The sequence below is a fragment of the Cnephaeus nilssonii genome (assembly GCF_951640355.1).
Source record: "Cnephaeus nilssonii genome assembly, chromosome: 18".
Classification (NCBI taxonomy): Eukaryota; Metazoa; Chordata; class Mammalia; order Chiroptera; family Vespertilionidae; genus Cnephaeus; species Cnephaeus nilssonii.
In genome coordinates, this window is record NC_137089.1 from 44,375,796 (window position 1) to 44,399,319 (window position 23,524).

General features: G+C 41.5%; 1 protein-coding gene across 5 annotated transcripts in view; it reads right to left on the bottom strand.

Moving 5' to 3' along the window:
- ST18 (ST18 C2H2C-type zinc finger transcription factor) overlaps window positions 1–23,524 on the bottom strand; it is a gene marked incomplete at both ends in the record, with an annotated part of 84,846 nt that overhangs the window by 32,842 nt on the left and 28,480 nt on the right. For 2 of the 5 annotated variants that reach the window (XM_079796510.1, XM_079796509.1), the window contains 6 exons: window positions 5,973–6,184; window positions 8,786–8,979; window positions 11,640–11,744; window positions 12,811–12,901; window positions 14,517–14,651; window positions 19,426–20,217. In XM_079796510.1, the coding sequence (XP_079652636.1) occupies window positions 5,973–6,184; window positions 8,786–8,979; window positions 11,640–11,744; window positions 12,811–12,901; window positions 14,517–14,651; window positions 19,426–20,217 (1,529 nt within the window). The remainder of the gene's footprint in view (window positions 1–5,972; window positions 6,185–8,785; window positions 8,980–11,639; window positions 11,745–12,810; window positions 12,902–14,516; window positions 14,652–19,425; window positions 20,218–23,524) is intronic. The other 3 variants (XM_079796508.1, XM_079796507.1, XM_079796511.1) reach the window with 3 other exon arrangements.

The following is a 23,524-nucleotide window of genomic DNA, read 5'->3' on the forward strand; positions in this document are numbered from 1 at the left end:
TGTACACCAACAGAGAAATGATTACTGAAATTATGCTACATCTATTTAATGACACATTATGCTACCTGTAAAATAATAATTATGAGGACTTTGTAGCAACATGGAAAAGACATATCACCTACCACCAAAAGCAGGTAACAACCTGGCATTTCTACTATGCTTACAAGTAGGAAAAAAATAGAAATTTGTTTCCAGAAGAACAAAAAAGAAAACTGCATGAAATATGGCCCTTATATTTAGAGGATGGACTTGTGGCTATTCCCTCCAATATTTTCCAGGCAAATGAAAATAGGGCATTTGTTTCAACAATTAAAACTTTTACCATACATTAAAGATGATGAATCAAAGAAGCAAAATCATAATTTTTGCTTTAAATGTTCTGATTATAAAAATTATTAATATTCAAAATATTGGTGGGATAAGCCATTGTTTTCCCTATTTGGCAAAGTTTTCTATTAATATAGGTAGGTCGCCCATCACCTTTTCCTTTTTGACTTGACTAAAAGGGCGGGCAAAATGAAGTGTCCCTCAGCCTAGTTTTCTGCGGGAATTAGCCCCTCCCTCATTTTCATCTGTAGGCCTATATTCTTTCATGCCAGCTTCACGGTGTTTGGGGAGTATCTTTTCATAATTGAAAGCTATCTGAAATCTACTTTCAAAGCAGGCAGATTATTAAAAATAAGGGGGAAAAAGAAATACCTAATTCTTACTAAAGAGTGAGTATTAAAACTCCTAAACTAAGAGTATAAACTAGTGAAATGTACTCAATATAAATAGAATGATGGAATTCAGAGGAAAAATAGGTGTCTGCCATATGGTATAAAATTAAAATGAATTTCCCCCAAGTTTTTGTCTGAAAATGTATAAAATTAAAATGGAATTTCCCAAAAATCTTTGTCTGGGACTTGGAATCATAGTCAGTGGAAATTGTTGGTGGGCCAGCAGTCTGAATACCACACAATGACAAGCTCTCAAAAAGCTGAGAAGTGGAACAGGTATGAGTTCACATTGCAGCTCCAACATTCATAGCTGTGCCACTAGGAGAAAATTATTTAATATCTCTGTACCACTGCTTCTTCATCAGCAAAATGAGACGATAATATCTGCTTTATGGAATTTCTAGAAAGATTAAAAAGGATTAATGTGGGCAAAGTGCTAGTTTATAGCTCCTGGTACATAATAGGTATTCAGTGAATGACAACTAATCCTATATAATAAAAGGCTAATATGCAAATTGTCCCCTCGACCAGGAGTTTGGGGGTTCAACCAGGAATTTGACCAGGCCAGCCAGCCAACCAGCCGTGACCCCTCCTCCCCAGCCGGCCCCGCCCCCAATCAGCACCTCCAACCCCTGCCCCCCGGCCGGCCTGGCCCAGTCACCCTCGATAGGGGCAGGCCGGCCGGACTCCACCCATGCAAGAATTCGTGCACTGGGCCTCTAGTAATAATAATAATTTGGGTTTTTGAATACCAAAGAGACATATTTCTCTGCTACTGTGCACAGAGGTAAAGCGCCAGTTATTAAATATCTATTTTCCCTACACGTGTATTAATCGGTTCCTTGACCTGAGTCCCTTGCAGCATTTTACACACGGTACATGGTGTAAAGTTACTGAAAAGGCCGCTTTCGGATTCTAACCACCCTGAGAGCCGCCAGGCTATTTCTGATATCAGGCAGCAAGAACGGCGATGTGATATCGTGTTGTTTCTCGGCCTTGTTCAAGCACAAAACAGACTTTGAACTTTAAACATTTCAAGCAAGTGTCAATTTTTTGTTTTCTTTGAAGGCACACTGTGCATATGCCACTTTGTCTAAACAGGTGGGGGAGACACCAAAACAAACAACAGAACGCTTGGCAAGCAGCAGCGACCGGGATAAAGATAGACTGTGAAGCGTGTCTCTACCTCTGCTGGTGAGAGTGGGCGGGAGGAAGGAAGATGGGGGTGCCTCTGACCCGTGCTGGCACACGCTATTATGGGGCAGGAGGAAAGCACTCAGCAAACTGCACACACCCAGGGTGCTCACTCCGTGCCCACTGCCCATTCGACTGAATTCTCTGCTAATATCAGCAGCAACAGTCACCAGACTAAAGGGAGAGTGTCTGAGGCTGTGGTCCACGGATGCTTTACAAACGCATATGAATTCCAAATTAAAATAGAGGACATTCTATAAATCTTAGAACACATGTAAGAACTAGAATCAAGAGAGGGCTCAGACCTCACACAAAATTACCTCTAACTATTATGCTATCCACTGAGGATTGATATTCTTGTTTCTCTTGACTTGATTCTTCAAAGGGATGCTTAAAACATATACGGGTGCCCTAACCGGTTTGGCTCAGTGGATAGAGCGTCAGCCTGTGGACTCAAGGGTCCCAGGTTCGATTCCGGTCAAGGGCATGTACCTTGGTTGCGGGCACATCCCCAGTAGGGGGTGTGCAGGAGGCAGCTGATCGATGTTTCTCTCCTATCAATGTTTCTAACTCTCTATCCCTCTCCCTTCCTCTCTGTAAAAAATCAATAAAATATATTTAAAAAAAAAAAAACATATACGGGTAATTTTTGGCAGTGTGGCTGTGTTACATTCATGCCAGGTTGTATTTTAATGAATAATCCCTTTAAAAGTTGTATTCCGACACCATGGACTTGAGTTTGGGCAGGGGTGTTAGTGCTGACATCCTCAGCGCAGTGTTGGGAAGGGGCTGACGAAGACAGTGTCTCCGTGCTGGGTGGAGAGCTGCTCGGGGCTGAGGAACTTCAGAAGGAGAAGGTTTTAGAATATCCATAACGCCCACTCTTCATTGTTTTTTGTGTTAAGAACTCAAAGCTCTCCTGACACTCTGAAAACAGCCTCTGCTTCTATCTTCCATTAGAGTAGGGATTTTGCAAATCAAGAATCCAGATCTCCCACTAAACTTGGAATCAGTTGAGAGCTTGCAAATAGCATGAAAAAAAAATCTATATTCACCTCAACAGGTGAATAGGAAGGCAATGTCAAAGTTACTGTCCTTAGGCTCGATGTTAAGAAGGTTGTGCCTGGGTGACATCATGATCTATAATTTTGTTCTCTCATTGGGCTCCTTAAGTGACTTCAGAGAAGCTGCTTATGTAAAAAAAAAAAAAAAAAAAAAAGGACTAGATGGAGAAGGAAAATGAGAAATCAGCTCCTGCCCAAGTTCTGATCAAATTCCCTGCAAAGCCACCCATCCGCACCCGGACACGAGGATCATGGCCTCTGAAAACCTAGCCCTCGGCCTGGGACCATTGTGCCTGCTGTGTCTGTGAGCTTCTGGAAGGCAGGGCCTGTGATGGAATCAACCTGGGCTTGCGCAGGCCAGCACTTCAACACCTTTGGTCCATATAGTTAAGAGTCCATCTGCCAAACTGTCTCTCTAGTACATCATAATGCTTGGCTATAGAAGTCAAGAGGAGGGGAAAACTCCACATGTCTGCATCCTTGGTTCTGAATCGGGAACTCAAGAGATCGATGGCTGTTTGCTATCCGAAATAAACATGCTACCAATCTGCCCTGGAGGAAAAGGCAAATCTAGTGGGAAGAGACGCAGTCTAGTACTCAATGTGGAGGGGAAGATGGTTAATCCAACGTTAAGTAAAAGGCTCAGAGCAAAGTGCAATGCTGACGACACAAACAGTCCACAATGGGTACTGTTGGTCAGAGGCCATTTTTCAGGATTAATTACTTTGGCTCTCTCTCTCTCTCTCTCTCTCCCCTCCTTCTCCCTCTCTCTCTATTTTATTTTTTGCTACAAAAATTATATTTTGTGGTTTTAGGAACTTATGAGGTTCTCTTCTTTATTCAGAAAATAGGATCCGACAAGGACAGAATTCTACCCATTGCTACAGTTGTGTGCAAATGTGTGCCTGGGAGGAGAAGGATTCCTTACAAAGTGCCATTTTTGAGGTGCCATCTTCAGCCTGTTTTAACAATCACTATGTCAAACGAGGTCATTTTCATAGGGGAATGGTTTAGAAAGCTTCCAGAAGAGCAAACTCCTTCTAAAAGTCTATCTATCTATGCACTTCCTATCTCTTCCCTCTTCATCATCACGTCGCTGATTTGGCTTCTGCAGTTAAGACTGGGCTGGCAGCTGGGAGGCTGAGACCAGCAGGTGAGCCCCTGTCCCCTGGGCAGGCGCCTCTGCTCCACAGGGCAGCACTGGCACTCGGCGTGCGCCCAGTAGGAGCCGAAGAACGTACACAGGAAGTTCATCATTTGCATTTTTGAAATAAGCCAATTTAACAGTCACTTTTCTGACCAGAAATGTGTTTTTAAAAGAGGACACATATTGATAAGGGAAGATGCTCTCAGATTTTAGTCATTTTTGATTCATTGTTTGGCTTCATCAATTAATAGAACACAGGAGTGTATTAAGATTAAAGTCAGAATTCTGAGGAACAAAAAAAATATCTACATGTGCACGTGGAAAGCATTCAACCTAGAATCTTTTACTCAAGTGATTTAGCAGCACTAATCATTATAATATTGGTCCTTTATTTTCATAGAACAGCCGATAAAAAGAAATAATAAAGCACTAAGAAGGACGATAGTTTAGTATTTTTCCAATTACCTGCATATTGAAAAAGAAAAAAAAATTATTCATATTTTAAAATAAATTTTAAAATAACTAAAGTCGCATTTTAAAATACCCTAGATCATTTATTTAAGTAAATCATTTCTGACTTGGCATCCTTTGAATTTGGATAACTTGGTATTTTCTTTATATTTTTAGAGGATGTATTTTTCTTTGTTTAAGAATCTCATTTGTTTAAAAATTGTTTTTGAGTGATTCTTGGCCACCAACTCTTCCTGGGGTTTACTTGGCTCAGATTTGTCCAGAAGCTAATTCCGATTCTTCTGTCAAATGCTCCATAGCACCGCGTCCCCGCTCTCCTGAAGGCCTGGCAGGCACAGGTGAGCAGCTGACCACACTAGGGATGGGGCTGCGCTTAATTGGCAAGGAGACCAATATCCTTTGATCGCCTGAATCTTGGGGTTAGCGTTTAACCCAAGGTTCTTTCACTGAAAGTGGGAGTAAAATCTCTTCTCCAAATAAGCCCACACTCTATTTCGGTTGCCTTCAGTCATCTGCTTAGGAACTGATTTATTTTAACGGAGCGCTTTGTGTAGGTAGGACTTCCTGGCTCCGGCTGAGGCTGATGGCAGGCTCAGTCCTGCCCGCCCTCTGGGGAGGATCACTGTTCCTCGCAGCCCATCAACCCCTCCTTCTCAAAAGGCAGGACATGGAGGCCTCTGTTTCTAGTTGTCATCGAGGTATCATAAACACGCACGTGGACTTCTCGTTGTTGGTTAGAAAGGCGAGGTCATTAGAGAAATATAATGACCTTCTGAGGCGTCAGAAATGTGGCATCTTCATGAACCTCCGAGAATTAGATTTTGGATTTGCATGGCCTCAGTCCTCAAGTCCCCCTGAACTATCGCTTGTGGAGTTAATGTGTCCAGGTTTTGCTACATGTCCTTGGAGAACACTACAGCACCTTGGGCTAGCTGTCCTGAGTCAATTTTGCGAAGGTTTTACGAGTCACTGTTGAATCATACAGTTCCTACCATCGCTGGTTTGCACACAGCAAAAAGCTTTCCTTGTTCAGACGGATTTTAATGGCAACCCTCTTTGCTTGTGTGCCAAACTCCTCAAACAAAAAACAACAACAACATAACTTTGAAAGCTACACATCTCCCCAACCAGTCTCTGTAGCTCACGTCTCCCCCAACTTGGGGCCACCACCTTCCAGAACAGCCCCTCTTTCATGCCTCCTGGAACCGGCCACGCTCATCCCTGTCCCTGTGCCCCTGACCCTCTTCTTAAGACAAGGAGGGGGTGTGCTTTAGGGGTGGGAGCGGCAGGGCAGTGCACATGGTTAGGAACATGAAAGGCAGTTGATTCTCACAGCTCAGTCGCCGGCCCCCCCTCCAGGCTCTTGGACCGGCCTACCTTGGCATGCAGGCCGTGTGGTTTGTTGGAGAGGATGTCTGCAGCCTCCCTGCAGCGGGTGGAAAGGTTCAGGATGGCAGCAGCTGCTGCTATGTGGGTGTCTTCGCTGCACTGACCGTAGCTGTAAGAGCTGGCACGGCAAGGGCTCTGTGTGTGGGCGCCTGCACTCGGCAGTCCATTAGGAAATTTCCCTGGATTTGAGAAATGCTTCGCTGCTGAAAAGAGATTTGATTAGCAATTGCATGTACGCGGTGCCGGTCATTAAACAGATTTGTTTTAAAGATATAACTTCTTGCATTAAAATATGTGAAGAATAAATTAGAGCACGATCCATTATGCACTGGTACATTCAAGGAAGGTCATTCAGATTGGTTTTCACAGAAGTTCACAGATCAAATGGTGTGATTGCCGGAGGAAAAAAAAGGCCTATTCTCTTAATATTTTTTGTTATTTATACACCTTATGGCAAAAACTCCACAGCTAATGTTATGGGGCAGGTGGACTGGAAGCATTTGGGGCAAAGGTCGTATATTAAAAACCACTCCAGCAAAAACACAGCAGGGCCTACAGAGGGGTAAGGCTTGTACATCTGTAAACTGTGTGCGTACGGACCAGTAATGCCAGTAGAGAAAATATACATCCTTTCAATATTTGCTTTCACAATAACAGGTTATATTTAGATATGGAATTGCATTTTTGTTCATTTGATACCCAGGTTTGCTTTGTGCTTAAACCAGTAGAAGTTGTTCTTCCTCCAACTAGATGGAACTAACTAGGTGGCAGAGTCTTTAATGAGCTGGCATTTTGCATATTCTGGTAGCACATGATGAGCAAAGGACAGAGAAAATGTCCTCAAGGTGAACAGAAAAGCAACTTAGATATCAAGGAGAAGTTTCTGTGTTATGTTTCTGTTGTGGGTACCAAGGCATTGCTGAGAGATAGAATTATACATACTTCTCTTCACTGGGTGTTTGTAAACATCACTCAAGATTACAGGAGACACACCCAAGATTTAATAGGGGATTATATAAAAGCATTTAGTTATTCATTTTGCTGTGCATATTGTTTATTTTAAATGTTTTATCATTATTTTTATAAAACAAAATTTACCAAATGTTATCCTTACATAAAAATATGAAAATATCACTGGATATTTCACATTTCTAAACCAATATTGATATTATATGAGTATACAGATAGCTCTTAGTAACTAGCTTTACCAGAATTAAACATATATGCACATGTGTGTGTTTTGCATATTTTTAATGAAACTATACATAAAATTACATAGATAGATACAAAACATACTCTGTGCGTGTGTGTGCGCCCATGTGTGTGTGATATTTTTTCCTTACTCTAACAGGTTTTCAGTGGTTATTTATGGTGTCTGGTACCTATTTTTGGTAAGAATAGGCAAAGCATATTTTGGAGTCTAATCTCCTTCTCATTGATAGCAGACTCATTTCAAGCCTGGTTTTATCCATGGTTGGGTTTTATGCAGCATCCTAGTTCTTTGAAAGAGGAGGTTAATATCACAGAATGAGCAAGGATTCTGTGTTCTAGGAGCACTCAGTCTTGGTGAAGAGGTGTGAGATCAAAGGATTTCAGAGACTTGTGGAATGTTGTATATAATTCATGGTCTACGGAGGACTCAAAGTGAGAAATTAGTTTCTTCTTCCCTTATGATTAAGTTGCTATAATGAAAAAATCATTCCTGGCTTTATTACCAACATCACTTTCTCTCCTTTTCATTAAAATATTCAGAGATTCTAAACAACTTGAAAAATAATGTGTTAGGAAAACCATCAAGTTTTATATGTTAGAGCAGTGGTTCTCAACCTTTCTAATGCCGCGACCCTTTAATACAGTTCCTCATGTTGTGGTGACCCTCAACCATAAAATTATTTTCGTTGCTACTTCATAACTGTAATTTTGCTACTGTTATGAATCGTAATGTAAATATCTGTGTGTTCCGATGGTCTTAGGCTCTACAGCAGCGGTTCTCAACCTGTGGGTCGCGTAAGACCATGGGAACACACAGATATTTACATTACGATTCATAACAGTAGCAAAATTACAGTTATGAAGTAGCAACGAAAATAATTTTATGGTTGGGGGTCACCACAACATGAGGAACTGTATTAAAGGGTCGCGGCATTAGAAAGGTTGAGAACCACTGTGTTAGAGCATCTTTGAGTTATGAACACATCTTCCATGTGGATGTGTTAGCATTAGAGTATTAACACATTTTAAATGTTTCCACATAAATTCTTAAATTTGTGAGTAAATATTTCCATAGCCACACACATTTTTTCCCCAGTAAATTGTGTTTCTTCTTAGACTTTTCTCTTTTTCTCCTACTTTCACTCTGAACACTTTTGCTAATTAAGTAATGTTTTAAGTAGTATTTCAATATTTTACCTATTAAATTTTCAAAATTTCACTCTCAGTCAAATTTACTCTCTTATAATAGCTATTACCATTTTCAATATATAAATCCCAATCTCAGCCAAATGTGAATTAAGTATTTCTTTAGAAAATTGTATTCAGACTCAATAATAGTACATTTATAGAATAATTCATTCATTCATTAATCACCATATTCAGTGTAACTTCATATAAAATCAGCAACACTCATCAACTTATCGTTGTTTCTGTTATTTTGATGTACAATATAGTTTCTCTCCTCCCAGCAGTGAGTAGCATATTTAAGTACACCCCCCAAACACACACACCCCCCCACACACACACACACACACATACACACACACCATACACATTTTTTGGAATAAGCATTAGAATTCAAAGCTTACATTCAGGAAACGGTGGAGGTTTTTGTCCTGGACCTGTTTGTGTTAGGGGGCGTTTACCAAAAACCTGTGCGTCGAAGCTGGCATAATCAAATGGTACTTTTCCAAATTTCTCTTGTTCTTTTGACACCGTGGCTCTGGGGGAGGCGATGGCTTGTGATCGGAAATTGAATTCTATTTGCTTCACCACGCTTGTCCTGAGGAGTTTGAAAGACATATGGTAAAACTGTCGGTGAACACATCAGCCTCAGAATTAAAGCAGATCAGCGGTGGCATGCCTGCGGGCGGGTACCCTCAGCGACACTGCACTGTGGGAGAGGCCTGTGTTCACAGCTCCGCACCCGGAGTGAGAGATAGGGAGGCGCTTTGGGCTCTGGGTGGCGAAGGCGAGGCTTCGTTCTGTGTGTCCGAGTCTCCCGTCGGTAAAGGAACGATGTACAATCTCCCATTCATCTTACGCAGGTGCCACAAGGAGCAAGTATTGATGGATGTTAGTACTTAGAGCTCCTTAGAGAAAAGTGCCTTAGAACTATTAGTAGGGCACTGACTGACAAGGTGTGCACATTCTGCTTGTGAGGACTCTTCATCAGATTAGCGGTGAAGTCATGATCGTAACTTACAACTAGTGAGGAAAAGCCGCTGTATTCTGCTCAGGAGAAGCGGTGCTGGCCTCTGCCGTGCTCAGCACAACGGGCAGGAGCCTAGCACTAACAGGGGCGGCAAAGGCACCAGGAAACTGACTCCTGGGGTGTGAGTTTCTTCTCAGGCTTTTCACCTTTCTTGCTAGCTGCAGTCTGAATGTTTTTGCTAATTTACAAATAGTTTAAATAGCCTTTCAACATTTTAGCTATTAAATTGCCATCGTTTCAATATGAATCTAAATTACTGTGTTATCACAGCTATCACAGTTTTCAACAAAATTACCCCAGTCTAAGCTAAATGTGAATTAACTATTCCTTCAGAATTATTGTGTTTGGATTAAACAAGGGCATCATATTTATGGAGTACCAATTCCAGCCAATGAAAACAAATATCGTTGTGCTATGGTCTAATGGTAAAAGAATTTAAAAAATATACCTTTTAGAAGATAGATAGATAGATAGATAGATAGATAGATAGATAGATATAGATATAGATATATAAATATATAGATATGTATATAGATATGTATATAGATAGATACATAGATATATAGATAGAGACAGATATACCAGGTGTCCCAAAAACATGTATACACTTTAACAGCTGGTAACTCACTTAATTTTCACTCTTTTTCAGGTTTAACTGATTTGAAATAATAGGTGAAGCCAGATTAAGCTTTGAACAAAAAAAATTTATCCACTAGACTTTTTTTATGGGGATACATAAAAGATCAAGTTTACAGTACAAAACTGGCAACAGTTGACAAATTGAGGGTGCACAAATCCCAAAGGAAATGATTCTTGATGCTTGGGATTCTAGTGCTTTGCATTATCAGCACTGCCTGGACCAGAACAGTAATCAGTTTAAAAACAGGTGTTGACCAAAAAAAATTATTCATTTCTGTAGATTCTTTTAAATCTTGAAAATGAACTGTATGTTAATAAACACTGACCTTATTATCATTCAAAGTGTGTATACATTTCTGGGGGATACCTATGTATATTTATACGTGTGTGTCTCCTACCAAAACATGCCTGACTCATCAGAATGTCAAAGTTTTGATGATATTTCCTGGATTTGTAAAAAACTTATTTGCTGAAATATAAAAATATTTGAGTGATGAATTAATCTTGCTATTGTATATATAACTTGGTTTATACCCCTAATGGTGCATGTGTTCCTGTCTAAAACAATATTTATTTTTTTAAGAAATTAGCAAATTAAAACTTAGTTATTTCTATATTCAATAAATAAACTACTTAGGGAGAAACTAGAGAATACAGTAATACTAACTAAGAAGCTTGTTATAAAGTATTAAATTGCTAGTTATTCAGTAATCCATGTACTTCATTTGACATACATTCTTCACTCATGGGATTTGAATGCCTATTTTGAATCTTTTAATTAAATCTATAGGATCACATATTAATAGAAGCCAAATCTCAAAAAAAAATATTCCTACTATCTATTTTGCATTTCAGTGTCTCAGTAACAATGAAGATCTGACCATCTGCTTTCATCCTGAAATCACTTTTCTTAGATATATAATTTTTGTATTACTATTAAGTGGCATCATATATAGTTTACTACTTAGGTATAAATATTGGCATCATATATAGTTTACTACTTAGGTATAAATATTGTCTAAGTTTACTACTTAGGTATAAATATTGTCTATTTTCTTCTAAACTACCAGAGATTGTGATGCACCTAGGACCAATTAGATATATTTTATTAATAGTTATCAACTTACTCAATTAAATCTTTGTTTTAAAAAAGCTAAATGTACATGTGGAAGAGAAGGAAGAATATATAGCATCGCGTAGTTTGAGTGATATGACTGATTTATGGTGGCATTTTCTCTGGGGAGAAAGGTTAAGTCAATCATTAGGAAGACCATAGCTGACCAGTGGGATGGGTTGCCTTTAGTGATGCAAATTTTTGATTAATATATGTTATCATATACTTTCGTTCTTTTAGATTCATCCACATTATGTTACCTTTGCATACAGATTAATTTCAAGTGAAACTTCTGGAGGGCCTAGAAGTTCATTTAAGTGACAGTATAACCAACTGGCCCAGCCCCTCCAGCGGATATTGGTAGCTGAGAACGGAGGTTGGACCAGAGTGTGAACTAGCACACGAGAGGTGACAGACCCACTGTGTAGGAGCATGGCATGAATACAGTACCAGGCGTGTCATGGGAGGATCATACCTGTGAACCTGGTCAGAACACTGCCCAGTTTGGGAAGAATCAAACTGACTTTTGTCCTGGGACATTGCCAATTTTTCAGCTGCAGCGATTGGACAACCTGAAAGACTGTCAAAAATAAAAAGGTGAGGATTTTAGTTTAAAAAAAAGATAACATAATTTGCTTTGGCATGTACCTCACATCATACCTGGCACACACTAAATATGAAGTCACATTAATAGCTCACTTACCACAGTAAATGGGTTTAAAAACTATAGTGTCAACATATATCCCTCAACCACATCTCAGAGGTGGTAGATAAACAAACTCATATTAAAAATCAAAATATTACCTAAGGAAGAAATAACTAAATTATCCTGAAACTTCTATAATATTTTAAGTGGGAAGTGCTCACTCTAATTGCAATGTATCCAACTACAGATGTTAGCATGATAACTCCATGATTTATCTTCGGATCTTTAGGGAAATGTTAGTGACTTCATTGGATGTCTTAGTTTAAATAGAATATGAAGGTGTCTGGCAACACGCTTATGAATCAAATAGTATCTCCAGACCACATAGTCTATACATAATACAAAATACACATAAAACAATGAGCATTTTCACCCAAAATACTTACATATACACAATATATTTGTATATAAATGCACATATGTGTTTTAAGGTAGGTGAGATCGCAATGAGATGAATCTCCATGAAATGTAATAATGTTTAGCTTCATCCTAATATATAGTCAAAACTACAGTATATTGAAGCCCTTTGGGTACCTCTTAGAATGGGGTTCAAGGTAACTCCTAAGCAATTCTTTTCTTTTTTTTTTTTCTTTTTTTATCTAAGCAATTCTTTTCAATATCAAAACGGCTATGGGTTCACAGCAAAAGAAAACATGTTCTACTTGTATGACTACGTGAATGTGTAATCCTGGTCTTCAAATTTCACATTGGTGTTAGCCTCATTGACTGCTAAATGAACATTTCTAGGAAAGTAAATAATGAGGTCATTTTTTTTCAGTCTGCACAAATTGAGAATACTTCTTATCTACTCCCAGTGGTCAGGTATCTGATACTGATGCAGTGATTTGGATAACACATGGCTAGTTTCTTATTTTCCTGGTGGAAAGTGCCTCTCACTTCCTTTCTGTGATGTAAAAGGTTAGCAACACATCACTATTACCTCCTGTGGGTGTTCCGGTTGCTGTTCACATGCCCTCTTCCTGTGCATCCCGGGGTGGGGCACTTGAGCACATTTTCATGCATGGCAAGAACTAAGCACAATATGTCACATAAAAGGAGAAAATAACATGCCATAAGCACACAACACAGGAACAAGAGGACTTCTCAAGTCTGCATTCAAATGAATTCAGTTACATAACCCACTCTGCTCCGCCCCTTAGGTATTGGGGTTGAAGTAAATGAGCACTTAAGGACTTCAACAATTAAATTCAGCAAGCTGGCCCAAGTGTGAGGTCTTCTAAACTTCACATTATGGTTAACACTAGACTTAAATGAGACGACTCTGCTTATATTTAACTTAAACTGAAAAGCTTATATTCTTCCTTTTATATTTATATGCTTTTCCTTGGAGTGAATGGAAAACATTATTTATCAAATAGTTGTTCTTTCTATCGTTTCCCCACAGTGTGAAGTTATGAATGTGGTCTTTTTTATTTCCTAAGAGACATTATTTTGATTCTTTGTCCATCACACCCCACCCCGCCCCACGCCTCACTCTCACTGCCATTCAATTATTGGTGAAAGAATATGGTTGAGGCAATCAGTGTGAGGAACTGCTAATCCAGTGGGGCAGTGATGAGCTGATTAGTTTCAGTGATTTGCAAAAACAAAGAAACAAACAAACAAAAAACCTTCCCATCACTGTGGTTTTTATGACCCAAGAGGTGTTTCAATAAGTAGGTTCAAACAGTAGAGGATGTAACACAGAGATACTTGAAAACTTAGGAGGCAGTCCCTTCCTTTTCCTTTAGTTTCCTAGTTCACAGTAGGCATGTGGGTGGGGGGACCAACTCAGGTTTGCTCTTGCCCAGGGCCCTCAGCTGCTGCAGGATGTCCTGGGACAACATCCCAGACATTCCGTGGCCCTCAGGGCAGAGGCGGTCCAGAGGGCATTGGTGAAGTGATGCACTTCCCACATTTCAATGATGCACCGAGGCTAACGCTCCTTGTGGGCATAAGGAAACCATGCCTCCAAGTAAGAAAGGACTGTGCGGTCACACAGTGTATGGGCCATGCCTTTCACTTTTTGTTCTTTGATGCTTTGATACCTGGGGCCTTGCTAACCTTGGGGAGACTGCCCCTCCCAGGGCTACCTAACACCTAGAGACAGTAGACACTTTTCATTGGCAAACCAATCACTTCTGAGCCCTCACCCCACTGCCTCTTTCATCAGGTTCTGGCATTACAGGACCCTCTCACCTGCCCCAACCTCCCAGGGCCAGGGCCCACTGAAAGGAGTCAAACTAGCCAATCCTAAACCTGCTCACTCTGTTCCTTCCCAGGAAACCACAATAAAGGCTGTTGCCCACACCTCCCCCCACCACCACTCTGCCCTCTGACTGGCCCTGGGACTTCCCAGGGTGGTCCTGCCTGGTGAGGCCTGGCCCCTCCTCTTGGGAACTATGAGTGACACATTATCTTCTCAATATCAGTCACTGCATGACCTATGGGCCTGGCTGTTCCCACGTTTTCTATCTCTCCACTGTATTTTAAACACCAGGCCAGATGAAAATTACCTTGATGAAATGTTTAAAAACTTTATATTTCCATTCCTAATTCCCAATTAGAGGAGAAAGAGGATCACACTGTGATGCTGTGGGATGTACAACAAGGCATCTACTTTTTTTAGGGCTAAGCAGTACTCACTTTCGAGGGGAACCCGCACTTTGTGGGGGCACCCCGAAAGGCTGCGGTGGTGGGGGTAGAGCCCTGTCACATGGCCCGTGCCATCGCACCCGGGGATGGGGCACTTGGTCTCCCTCTTCTCAGGCCGTGGTGAGTCTGCAGAGAAATAAAATGCAGATTCTTTTGGTTATTCTTCTTTCCCTTCCCTTTCAATAGCATGGCCTTGCAAGGTGACATTCTCACTTTACTCATCATAAACACGCCTCTCACATTGCCTTGAGTGAGACCCTCAGCTAAGACCTGAGGACACACAAAAAAAGGTTTTCAATTTCCTTGTTTTCCTAAGCAAAGGCTGACCCAGGGCAAAGGAGTGTTAAAACACAAGATGGCTTTAAGTTGTCATGCCAAAGATTGCAGTTAGAGCCTCATTGTGAAAAAGCAAGTCCACACCACAGGATACACAGGCTCCTGGAAAGAAAAAGAAAAGAAGTGAGAGAGAGGAAAGACTTTATTTAAACCAAAACCTGTCTCCTAATTGAAGGCGTCTGGAAAAAGCCGGGTCCAAAATGACAAAACAAAGAAGCCACCATATCTGAGAAAGACGTCTCTGGCCTTGTCACTCACAAAGCCGGCGGCCCCAGGCTTCAGGGCCCAGACACGTGTGGAACCTGCTTCTGCAAGAGTTAGGACGAGGATGCCAGCAGGCCGCCTGGCGCATGCCCAGTGCTGCAGAGGCCCAGGGTTCCAAAACACCAACGGCTTGCCATTCGGGATCTGTATGCAGTGGCTACAGGAAAGGAGCTGCTAGTTTTACTCTGAACGCAAAAGCTAAAAGTAAAGGCCATAGGAAGGAGGTCTGGCAAAGCACCATTCTTGCGGGAGACTTAGAGAGAATGGAAGTACGAAGAGTGGAGGCCGCCCTGCATGGCCTGGGGGGTGCTGCCAAGAGCAGAGGTGGGGGTGCGGGTCCCAGGCACAGCCAGGCAGGGACCAGGGACACCTTGGTCAAGGGAAGGGCTGAAGACAAGCCTTGGGTTTTAATCTTCTGGCACACACATGGCTGAGCGTTAGCTAAAGGGTTAGCTACATATATAAAACTAGAGGCCTGGTGCACGAAATCATGCACTTTGGGGGGGTCCCCCTCAGCCCGGCCTGTGCCCTCTCGTGGTCCAGGTGCCCTTGGGGGATGTTGAGCGTCTGCCCCTGGTGGTCATTGCACATCATAGCAACCGGTTGTTTCGCCATTTGTTCAATTTGTATATTAGCCTTTTATTATATAGGATGAATGAGAGCTAACAGGACTACTAAGGAGGTTAGAACCAACAGAGATGCCTTCTATAGAATTTTCTTATTTGTGGTTGAGATGGCAGATGAACTTCAAACACAAATGCATTCTTATAGCCCAAACTGCCCCCCTCACTAGTGCATGGAATGAAAAATAATAATGAAAATAAATAAGCTGCCGGCGATGGGATGGGGGTGCGTGGGTGCGGGGGGGCAGAGTCCTGCCTGGCGGATGCGGAGGGCACATATGCTGCCGCCCCCAGCGTGGCCCGGGGAGGAGGGCAGTGTTGCGGGATGTGGCAGCGTCTCCAGGCAGAAGACAGTGAGAGCAGACGTGCCCCTGTGATAGCATGCCACCCCAGTGGTTGGAGTACAGGCGGTCCTGGGCAGATGGGCACAGCAGGTTGTATGTAATGCAATTATTTGGGGGGCATGGTTTCAGCAAAGGGGGAGGAGCCAAGGATCCTTCAAGTTGTCACTCAGGGGCTGGGGGTAGGGGAGCCCAGAGAAAGCTCTACGTTAAGTGAGAGACGAACAGAGGAAAGACAGGGATGCCTTGAGGCACAGGCATTTTGTTTAAAGAGACACAGGGTTTAAATGCCATCAGGTGGAGAATATATACTTTTCTGTACGAGACAAAGGGTCCTATTAAGAGCTTCGCCAGGTTCTATGATTTTTATGGTGATAGATTTTATTAAACCCAAAAATGTGGCCCACTTTCAGCCCGAGTTGGGCATGGACTCTCCAGTAGACCGCTCGTCAAATTCCTTGAAGTTTGCTGATAGCGAAGCTCGGAGGGTTGGCAGCACAGGAGAGTGGATTAGAGAAAAGGAGAAACAATGGGTCATTCGGTGCCTTTCCTCTCGTGGCTCTCACCCAGGTGAGGCCACATTTCTAAACCACACTGAAAGGTTTGGCGTCGAGTGTGCCTCCTCTTTGCCATGCTCTCCGTGTACAGGAAGCCAGAGAGGGTGTGGGAGATAAGGCAGGCTGGCTCCTGACCAGGTGCGGTCCCCTGACGTCCGTCGTGCACCTTTGTCTGCAAGCTCTTTTCTGTGGGCGAAACGAGATGCTAATGAAACGCGCTATAGGGCAGAACCCGTGTGCGGGCTGAGAAGCCAGAGCTCCTGTGATCTCAGGCCTGGCGCCTCTATTTGCTGTGTGAAATGCTGCATAATGACCCTGTCCCCTGGTGACTTTACATCCTGGTTTGTCTGCGACTGTCCTAATTCACACCTGATACACCTGTGCGGTTGTTCACATCAGTCCCCCTCACTCTACGAGGCTGAATCATACATTATACGATGACTCTACTTGTATTTCGACTTAAAGTCTCACTGGATGCTTAGTGGCAACCAGGGAAGTCAAACTTTATTTTAGAATTGCTGACTCATCTGAAGTCTTGGGTAAAATGATATTTTAAAATTCTACTGTTCTCTCCTTAACAGCTGTCACATGCCCACAGTCTATGGAAAATGAGGATGATGTTTTGAAGAGCGTGGCTATCATTTGGGAAAAGTGTTGACTTTAAAGCATGAAATTTATGCCAGAGAAAAAAGCACCTCTAACGCGGCTGGCTCCCAAATCTAAAAAGAGGAACAGGAAAGTTAATACTTAATTTGGACTCTGTAGGCATTCTCTGGACCAAACCTACAATTTCCCTGAGTTCCACTTCTTTTTCCCTCTCTGCTATATACTAATCTGGTCTGGATCTTCCTTGCATAGGCTGTTTACACCCCAAGGCAGGACAAGGCTCTACGCAATAAGATATACTATTGACTCATGCAGCAGCATTCGTAATTCAGTAAATCTCCAACATGACCCAAGTCTACAAGCACAGATTCCAATGCCTTGTTAATTTTTGAAAAAAAAAAAATAGTTTTAAAAGATCTAAAAAATTGACCCAAGGATCATCAAGTATTTTAAGCTGTAGCACAAATAATTAAAATTTCTCCAAATGCTGGATTTCATTGGCTGGAAGATTTCATCAATTGTAAGATGAAACATAATTTGTGTGCTAGTAAGAAAGAAAAAAACTATTAAAATTAAATTATGGCACATTCTTTGATTTCAGAGATATTGAACTGGGAAACTATCTTAGAATGAATGAAATGTAATATGTTAGATATCATGAGTTGGGGGAATTGGGAGTAAATTTCTTTTTTTCTGGCTTGTAGTTTATTAAAAAACAAAAATCAAACAAACAAACAAACAAACATGCAGATAAATCCAACAGTTGCATATTAGTGGAGTACACAGAGCTAAATACAGTGTCCTGTCCCAAACCACACACACGTCATTTATATTCTGTCCTATCCCAATCCTGGCAGTATGTTTGCATAGCATTATCTTGTTCCTCACTACGTGACATCATCTTATTTTCTGCTTTCTCAGCTCTGAGCTGCAAGACAATGCCTAACAAGATTGCAGGTGAGTACTAAAATGGACTTAAAATGACAAAACATATCATTCATTTATGCATAAATAGCAACCGAACATCTAAATCTTCTAATAAGCACAAGCTTGGGGCCACCACCTTGATTTGTCCTGTTTCTGCGGTTACCAGCCTTCAGGGTGTCCAAGAATCACTTGACAAACTTGCTTTAAAAATGTCAAGTTCTGGAGCAGTGAGTCTCATGAGATCCTGGAAATACCCATCTTATACAAGCTTTCCAGGCACTTACACACCACCATTTGGGAAACTCAGCTTAGCTGTAAAAATCATCATCAGGCCCACCTTGTGCAAGGCTGGGGGTGGAGTGGGGGAGGGGATTATCTTTATGGGAGAGAAAACACAATTTCCCTAAAGTCTGAGGAACAATTTTAAGCTTATTTACTCTCTCATTCAAGCTTGGCCCAGATTTTTGTGGACCCGGAGTTAGAGAGCTTGTAAAAAGCATAGGCTTATAAAAACATTAACAGCCAGTTTTATCCTAAGAAGGATCAGATAGATCATCCTGCTTGACTTACAAGTAGTTTAACATTATTTTTATTATTATTATTAATTTCAGAGGAAGGGAGAAGGAGAGAGAAATAGAAACATCAATGATGAGAGAGAATCATTAATCGGCTGCTTCCTGCACGTCCCCCACTGGGGATGGAGCCCGCAACCTGAGCATATGCCCTGACCAGGAATCGAACCGTGACCTCATGGTTCATAGGTTGACACTCAACCACTAAGCTACACTGGCCAGGCTGTTTGGAAGCTTAAAAACAGTCAGATGATCCCAGAAAGAGGGTGGGAAAGAAATAATAAATTTCTGGAATTGACTTGATTAATATGATGATTTAAAATCCAATAAGTACTAATGTACTTCTAATGTGCAATAAAGTCCTTTTTAAAAAGTACTATATACTTTTTAAAAGCAATCAAATTAAAAGAATTAGAGGCAATGATCCTTTTATCGTGTGTCAAAACACTGACCACAAACACACAAACTGACTGAGCTTGACCTGAGAACAATTTAGAGAGTAAGGAAACAAAAAGAAAAAATTATTTATTTTATAATATAAAATATAAGCTAGTTTTCAAATTGTGTTAAGTTGTCAAAACAGCTACCTGGGAGAAGTAATCAAGTCTTAACTAATCTTTTTTCCAACCCTAACGCAATTTTATTTCTAAAGTAAATTCAAAGACATGTCTTACGTTTATTGTTAAAGATTTGTCTTCCACCCAGGTCAAGAACTTTGGTTTGTCTCCTTTCCCCTGCGAGGTGCTCCAGCAGAAACCGGTCCAGCTCTTTGTAGGTGTTATGGAAAACACAGCCTCGCTCGGCCTGCAGGGCAATTGCCTGCTCCAGCAAACTTAAATTCCCCTTCGCTTTCTCCAGGTCCACAGACTCTTCGGTCATCACTGCCAGGCACTGGTTGTCATCTTCCTCGACCCCAGGGAAGGAGGCCTGCGCTTTGCCATCCAATGCTTCTGCGTGAGCATGCTGCGGGTCTCTCCTTTCTAGGTCAGAATCACACCTATTTTCACACGAGATAAATTTGTCACCTTCGGTTTTTATTTCGGTAACATCCAGTATGTCTTTCCTGTTGTCCACTAAAATGTACTTTGGAACTCTACGTGGTTTGGTTTCTTCTGAGAAGTTGGAGCCACTGTCCCAACCGTTCTCTGTACTTTCCGAGTTGCTTTCATTGTCGTCGGAGGAGCAGAATCTCAGCTGGGAGTCGCTGGTTTTGTCTTTTCCATCATCGGAATGAATCATAAAGCACTCATCTACTTCGTCACTCTCTGCTTTGAGAGACTGGATGCCACTGTCATTTAAGTTTTCATTTGCGGTCTGAACAGATGCACTTTTTTCAAATGTCCCCAGGTGCATTAAAGATTTGACCACGAGCTCTTGGTAGCAACCATATCTGTCTTCCTTCCCATGAGAGTTTTCTTGTGCAGTTGAATGAACATTCTCATCCATAGGTTTTGTCATGATTTCTTCTATGGGAAAAACACACACACACACACACACCAATATTTGAAAGACAAGAACAAAAATAGTTTATGGAAATTATTCTAAGAAAATTATTTAAATTTGTTTAATAAAAATTATTTAAGAAATATTTTCAAAAATACTTCAAATATACATAATATATACAGAAACATGTATATATAATATGTGAAATATGTGAATATGTAGGCTCTATTAATTTTTAAAGCATTAGGGAGAAAATATATATCTTCTTAAAACAAAACTTAGAAGACCTTCATATTCTGAGAATTAACTTTAAAGAAATGAGCTATTAGAATTTTCAGTATATTAAGAACTAAGAACTTCTAGGGTACTGAAGTCCATACATAATAGTAACAAATGCTGAATGTGAAATTATTGTTACTTTACCTCTTATATTTGCAAATCTTAGCCACCTAAAAGGAAATCAAACATATATAATGCTATGCATTACAAAGGAAATAGTTATCAGATTTCTCTGTTAGCATGGCAATATATCTTCAAAGCTTATTTGGTTTCAGTTTTCTGCCTTCATAGTTTTTCAAACATACTTTTCGATTTTATGGGATTTTCGCTAAAATAAGAAATTCATCTACATGATGATAACTAGACAAGTTCTGAAAGCTTTCTAGATTTTCTGACCACTTTCATAATTGTCACCCAAAAGTTCCATGTGGAAGAAAATACATGCAAGTGGGAAAAATCAGCATGATCAAATAACATCTCACATAGTAACACAGTTTCTGGTCTGGTGCTTCGTGCATTTGTGTGAAAAGGAAATGAGGCGAGAGATGGGGATGTTTGGAGGATGTTGAATGTTAACTGGTTGTTCTTGGTGCAGGACCAGCTAGAGTCTTGACAGTCACGGAGCCCATGACTGAGAACAGGCCCCAGTGCTGGTCTGCCTAGGACAGTCCACCGATCCCTCTTGTCCCAGGGAAACTGTTAGCATCACCCCCTTTCCTTCTCAGCAATGGCCCAGTGGGATTTTGGGGGGAGGGAGGGGTGTGTGTGTGTGTGTGTGTGTGTGTGTGTGTGTGTGTGGTGTGGTGTGTGTGTCCCAGTCCAAACACACCAATGAAGGGTCCAGATTATCTGGTGACCTAACCCTTGCCCAGCTCAAGCTGTACTCCAGCGAGCACAGCACCCAGCACATACCAGGCTGTGAAATGACCAGACAATCCAGCAATGCTTCCTTTAGTGAATACTATGACAAAAAAGAGGAGGAGGAGGAAGAGAAGAAGAAGGAGGAGCAGGAGGGGAGTGGGGGACGGGCAACACACAATAATCAGCTACCTTAAAGACTGATAAAGACACCAAGTGAAGTGCATTCTGTGTTAATAAGCATCTTTGGAGGGAAGAAAAGCACAGCCATCCAATGTGAGGGCTGTGGGCGAGGGTGTCTGAGCAGAAGACAATGAGCCTTTTTTGTCTCATTTAATTTTTTTTTATAAACATTGTCTCTGACAAGGACACTCAAAAATACATCTCCATCATCTTCCTTTCTGGTAATTATCTCCCTAAATCAACACTGGACTGCCAGGATCAAGTAAATATTGCCATAGTAACTAAAAGCATTTTTGGATGAAGGGAAGAATTTAGTCACAACACTAGCCCCTTTAAATAATGCTGATTATAGGGTGCAGTCTTTTGTTGGGATCTATTCAACATAAACTGAAAAATTTAACATTTTACTTCCTAGAAAAGAGACTGGATAAACAAGCACATAATGTCTGATAGGATGGTCTATCCTCTCCTGAATTCATATCAGAGGAACTCCAGGTTTAAATAATATATTAAACATAGTCTAAAATGCAAATGAAGTTTTTCTCAATATCACGGCTGGTGATTAAGAGAAAGTGTAAAGGGTTATGATAATTTTAAAGTATTATGAACTACAGAAAACAAATAAAAAGCATTTTCAGTGAATATGCTCAATTCATTGAACTATTCTCTCACTCCACTTAACTACCCACATGTGTACAATAATGATTTATAGACATTATACCTAATTATGCATATTTGGGCTGTGGTAGAGTGCTAACAAAAGCTCTAGAAAGCAACAATTACCTCTGTTGCTTAGCTACATAGTTTAAAATATTCCTATTAAGTGCAGATCACCAGAGAGGCGGGAGTGACAAAAATGCACATGTGCACGACAATGCACTTCACTGTGCTGCTGCCAACCGCTAGCATTTTGGGTCATTTCCAGTTTACATAATTGCTTGGTTCAACTGTTTGTTATATGCTAAAAGAAAATATTTATTAATTATTCTTCAGAAAGAGAGGAGTCCTGCCGGCAGCCATGCCGGTGCGCGTTGCGCACGAAGGTTTCCAGGGATGGCCTGAAGACCTGCAACCCAGCTTTCCGTGAATCCCTCTCTCCCTGGCTCTCACTGTCATTATGGGGGGGGGGGGGGGGAACGTTGAGCGAGCCTTTGAACCTGACAGATCTGTGACGAGACACTTGTTTCTCCTAGCTTTGTCATGGGCTGCCTGCCTCTTTATGCTATTTCCCGGGGTGGCCTAGTGACTTATTTTGTGCTTTTGCCACTGAAATAACTAGACGATTTCTGCCTTTAATATCAGAGGGACCTAGGTCTGATTACGGGCCTGGCGTGTATCTCTGTTCAAACTCTGACAGGTCCCTAACCTTTCTGATCCTGGCGTCCTCACTCACGCAGTGAGGCACCTGTAGACATCACGGGGGAGCGCATGGAAAGCAGGTGACACCCCACAGGTAGTCAGTAAGGATGGCTCTCTTCCCCTTTCACTGGGTACTATTTTAGATGATAGTATAGGGGCCCTCCACAGAAGTGAGGTGGAGCTTGTTTAGCACATGGAGGGCACAGGGTGTAGTTTTGCCATTAAATGGATACAAGCTCGTTATCTGAACTTCCAGGAGCACTACACCCTCTCTTCAGCACCTGAACTGCCCCCTGAAGACACAACGAGGCGCACACCTGGCCAGGTGAAAACCTTGGAGCACCAGCAGCCAAGGAGACGAGAGATGAGAAGCCCTTACACTGGGCCTGGGGACCAACTTAGCTCTCTTTCCTGCTGAGGGAGGGGGATAACTTGCTCAAAGGACTGAAGAAACTTAGAGTTTTGCTCTTTTGACCAGAGATAGGAGCATCTGTGACCTGTCATTTCTGGAAATGTTGATCTAATGTTGCAGAAACTTTGCGCAGTCTGCTTTCTGAAGGGGGTCAGGGCTTGGGGAGAATTAGATGCTGAAGCATGGCTAGCTGGCTATTTTGCTTATTCTTCAATTGTTTCCTAATTATGTCCTTTTCA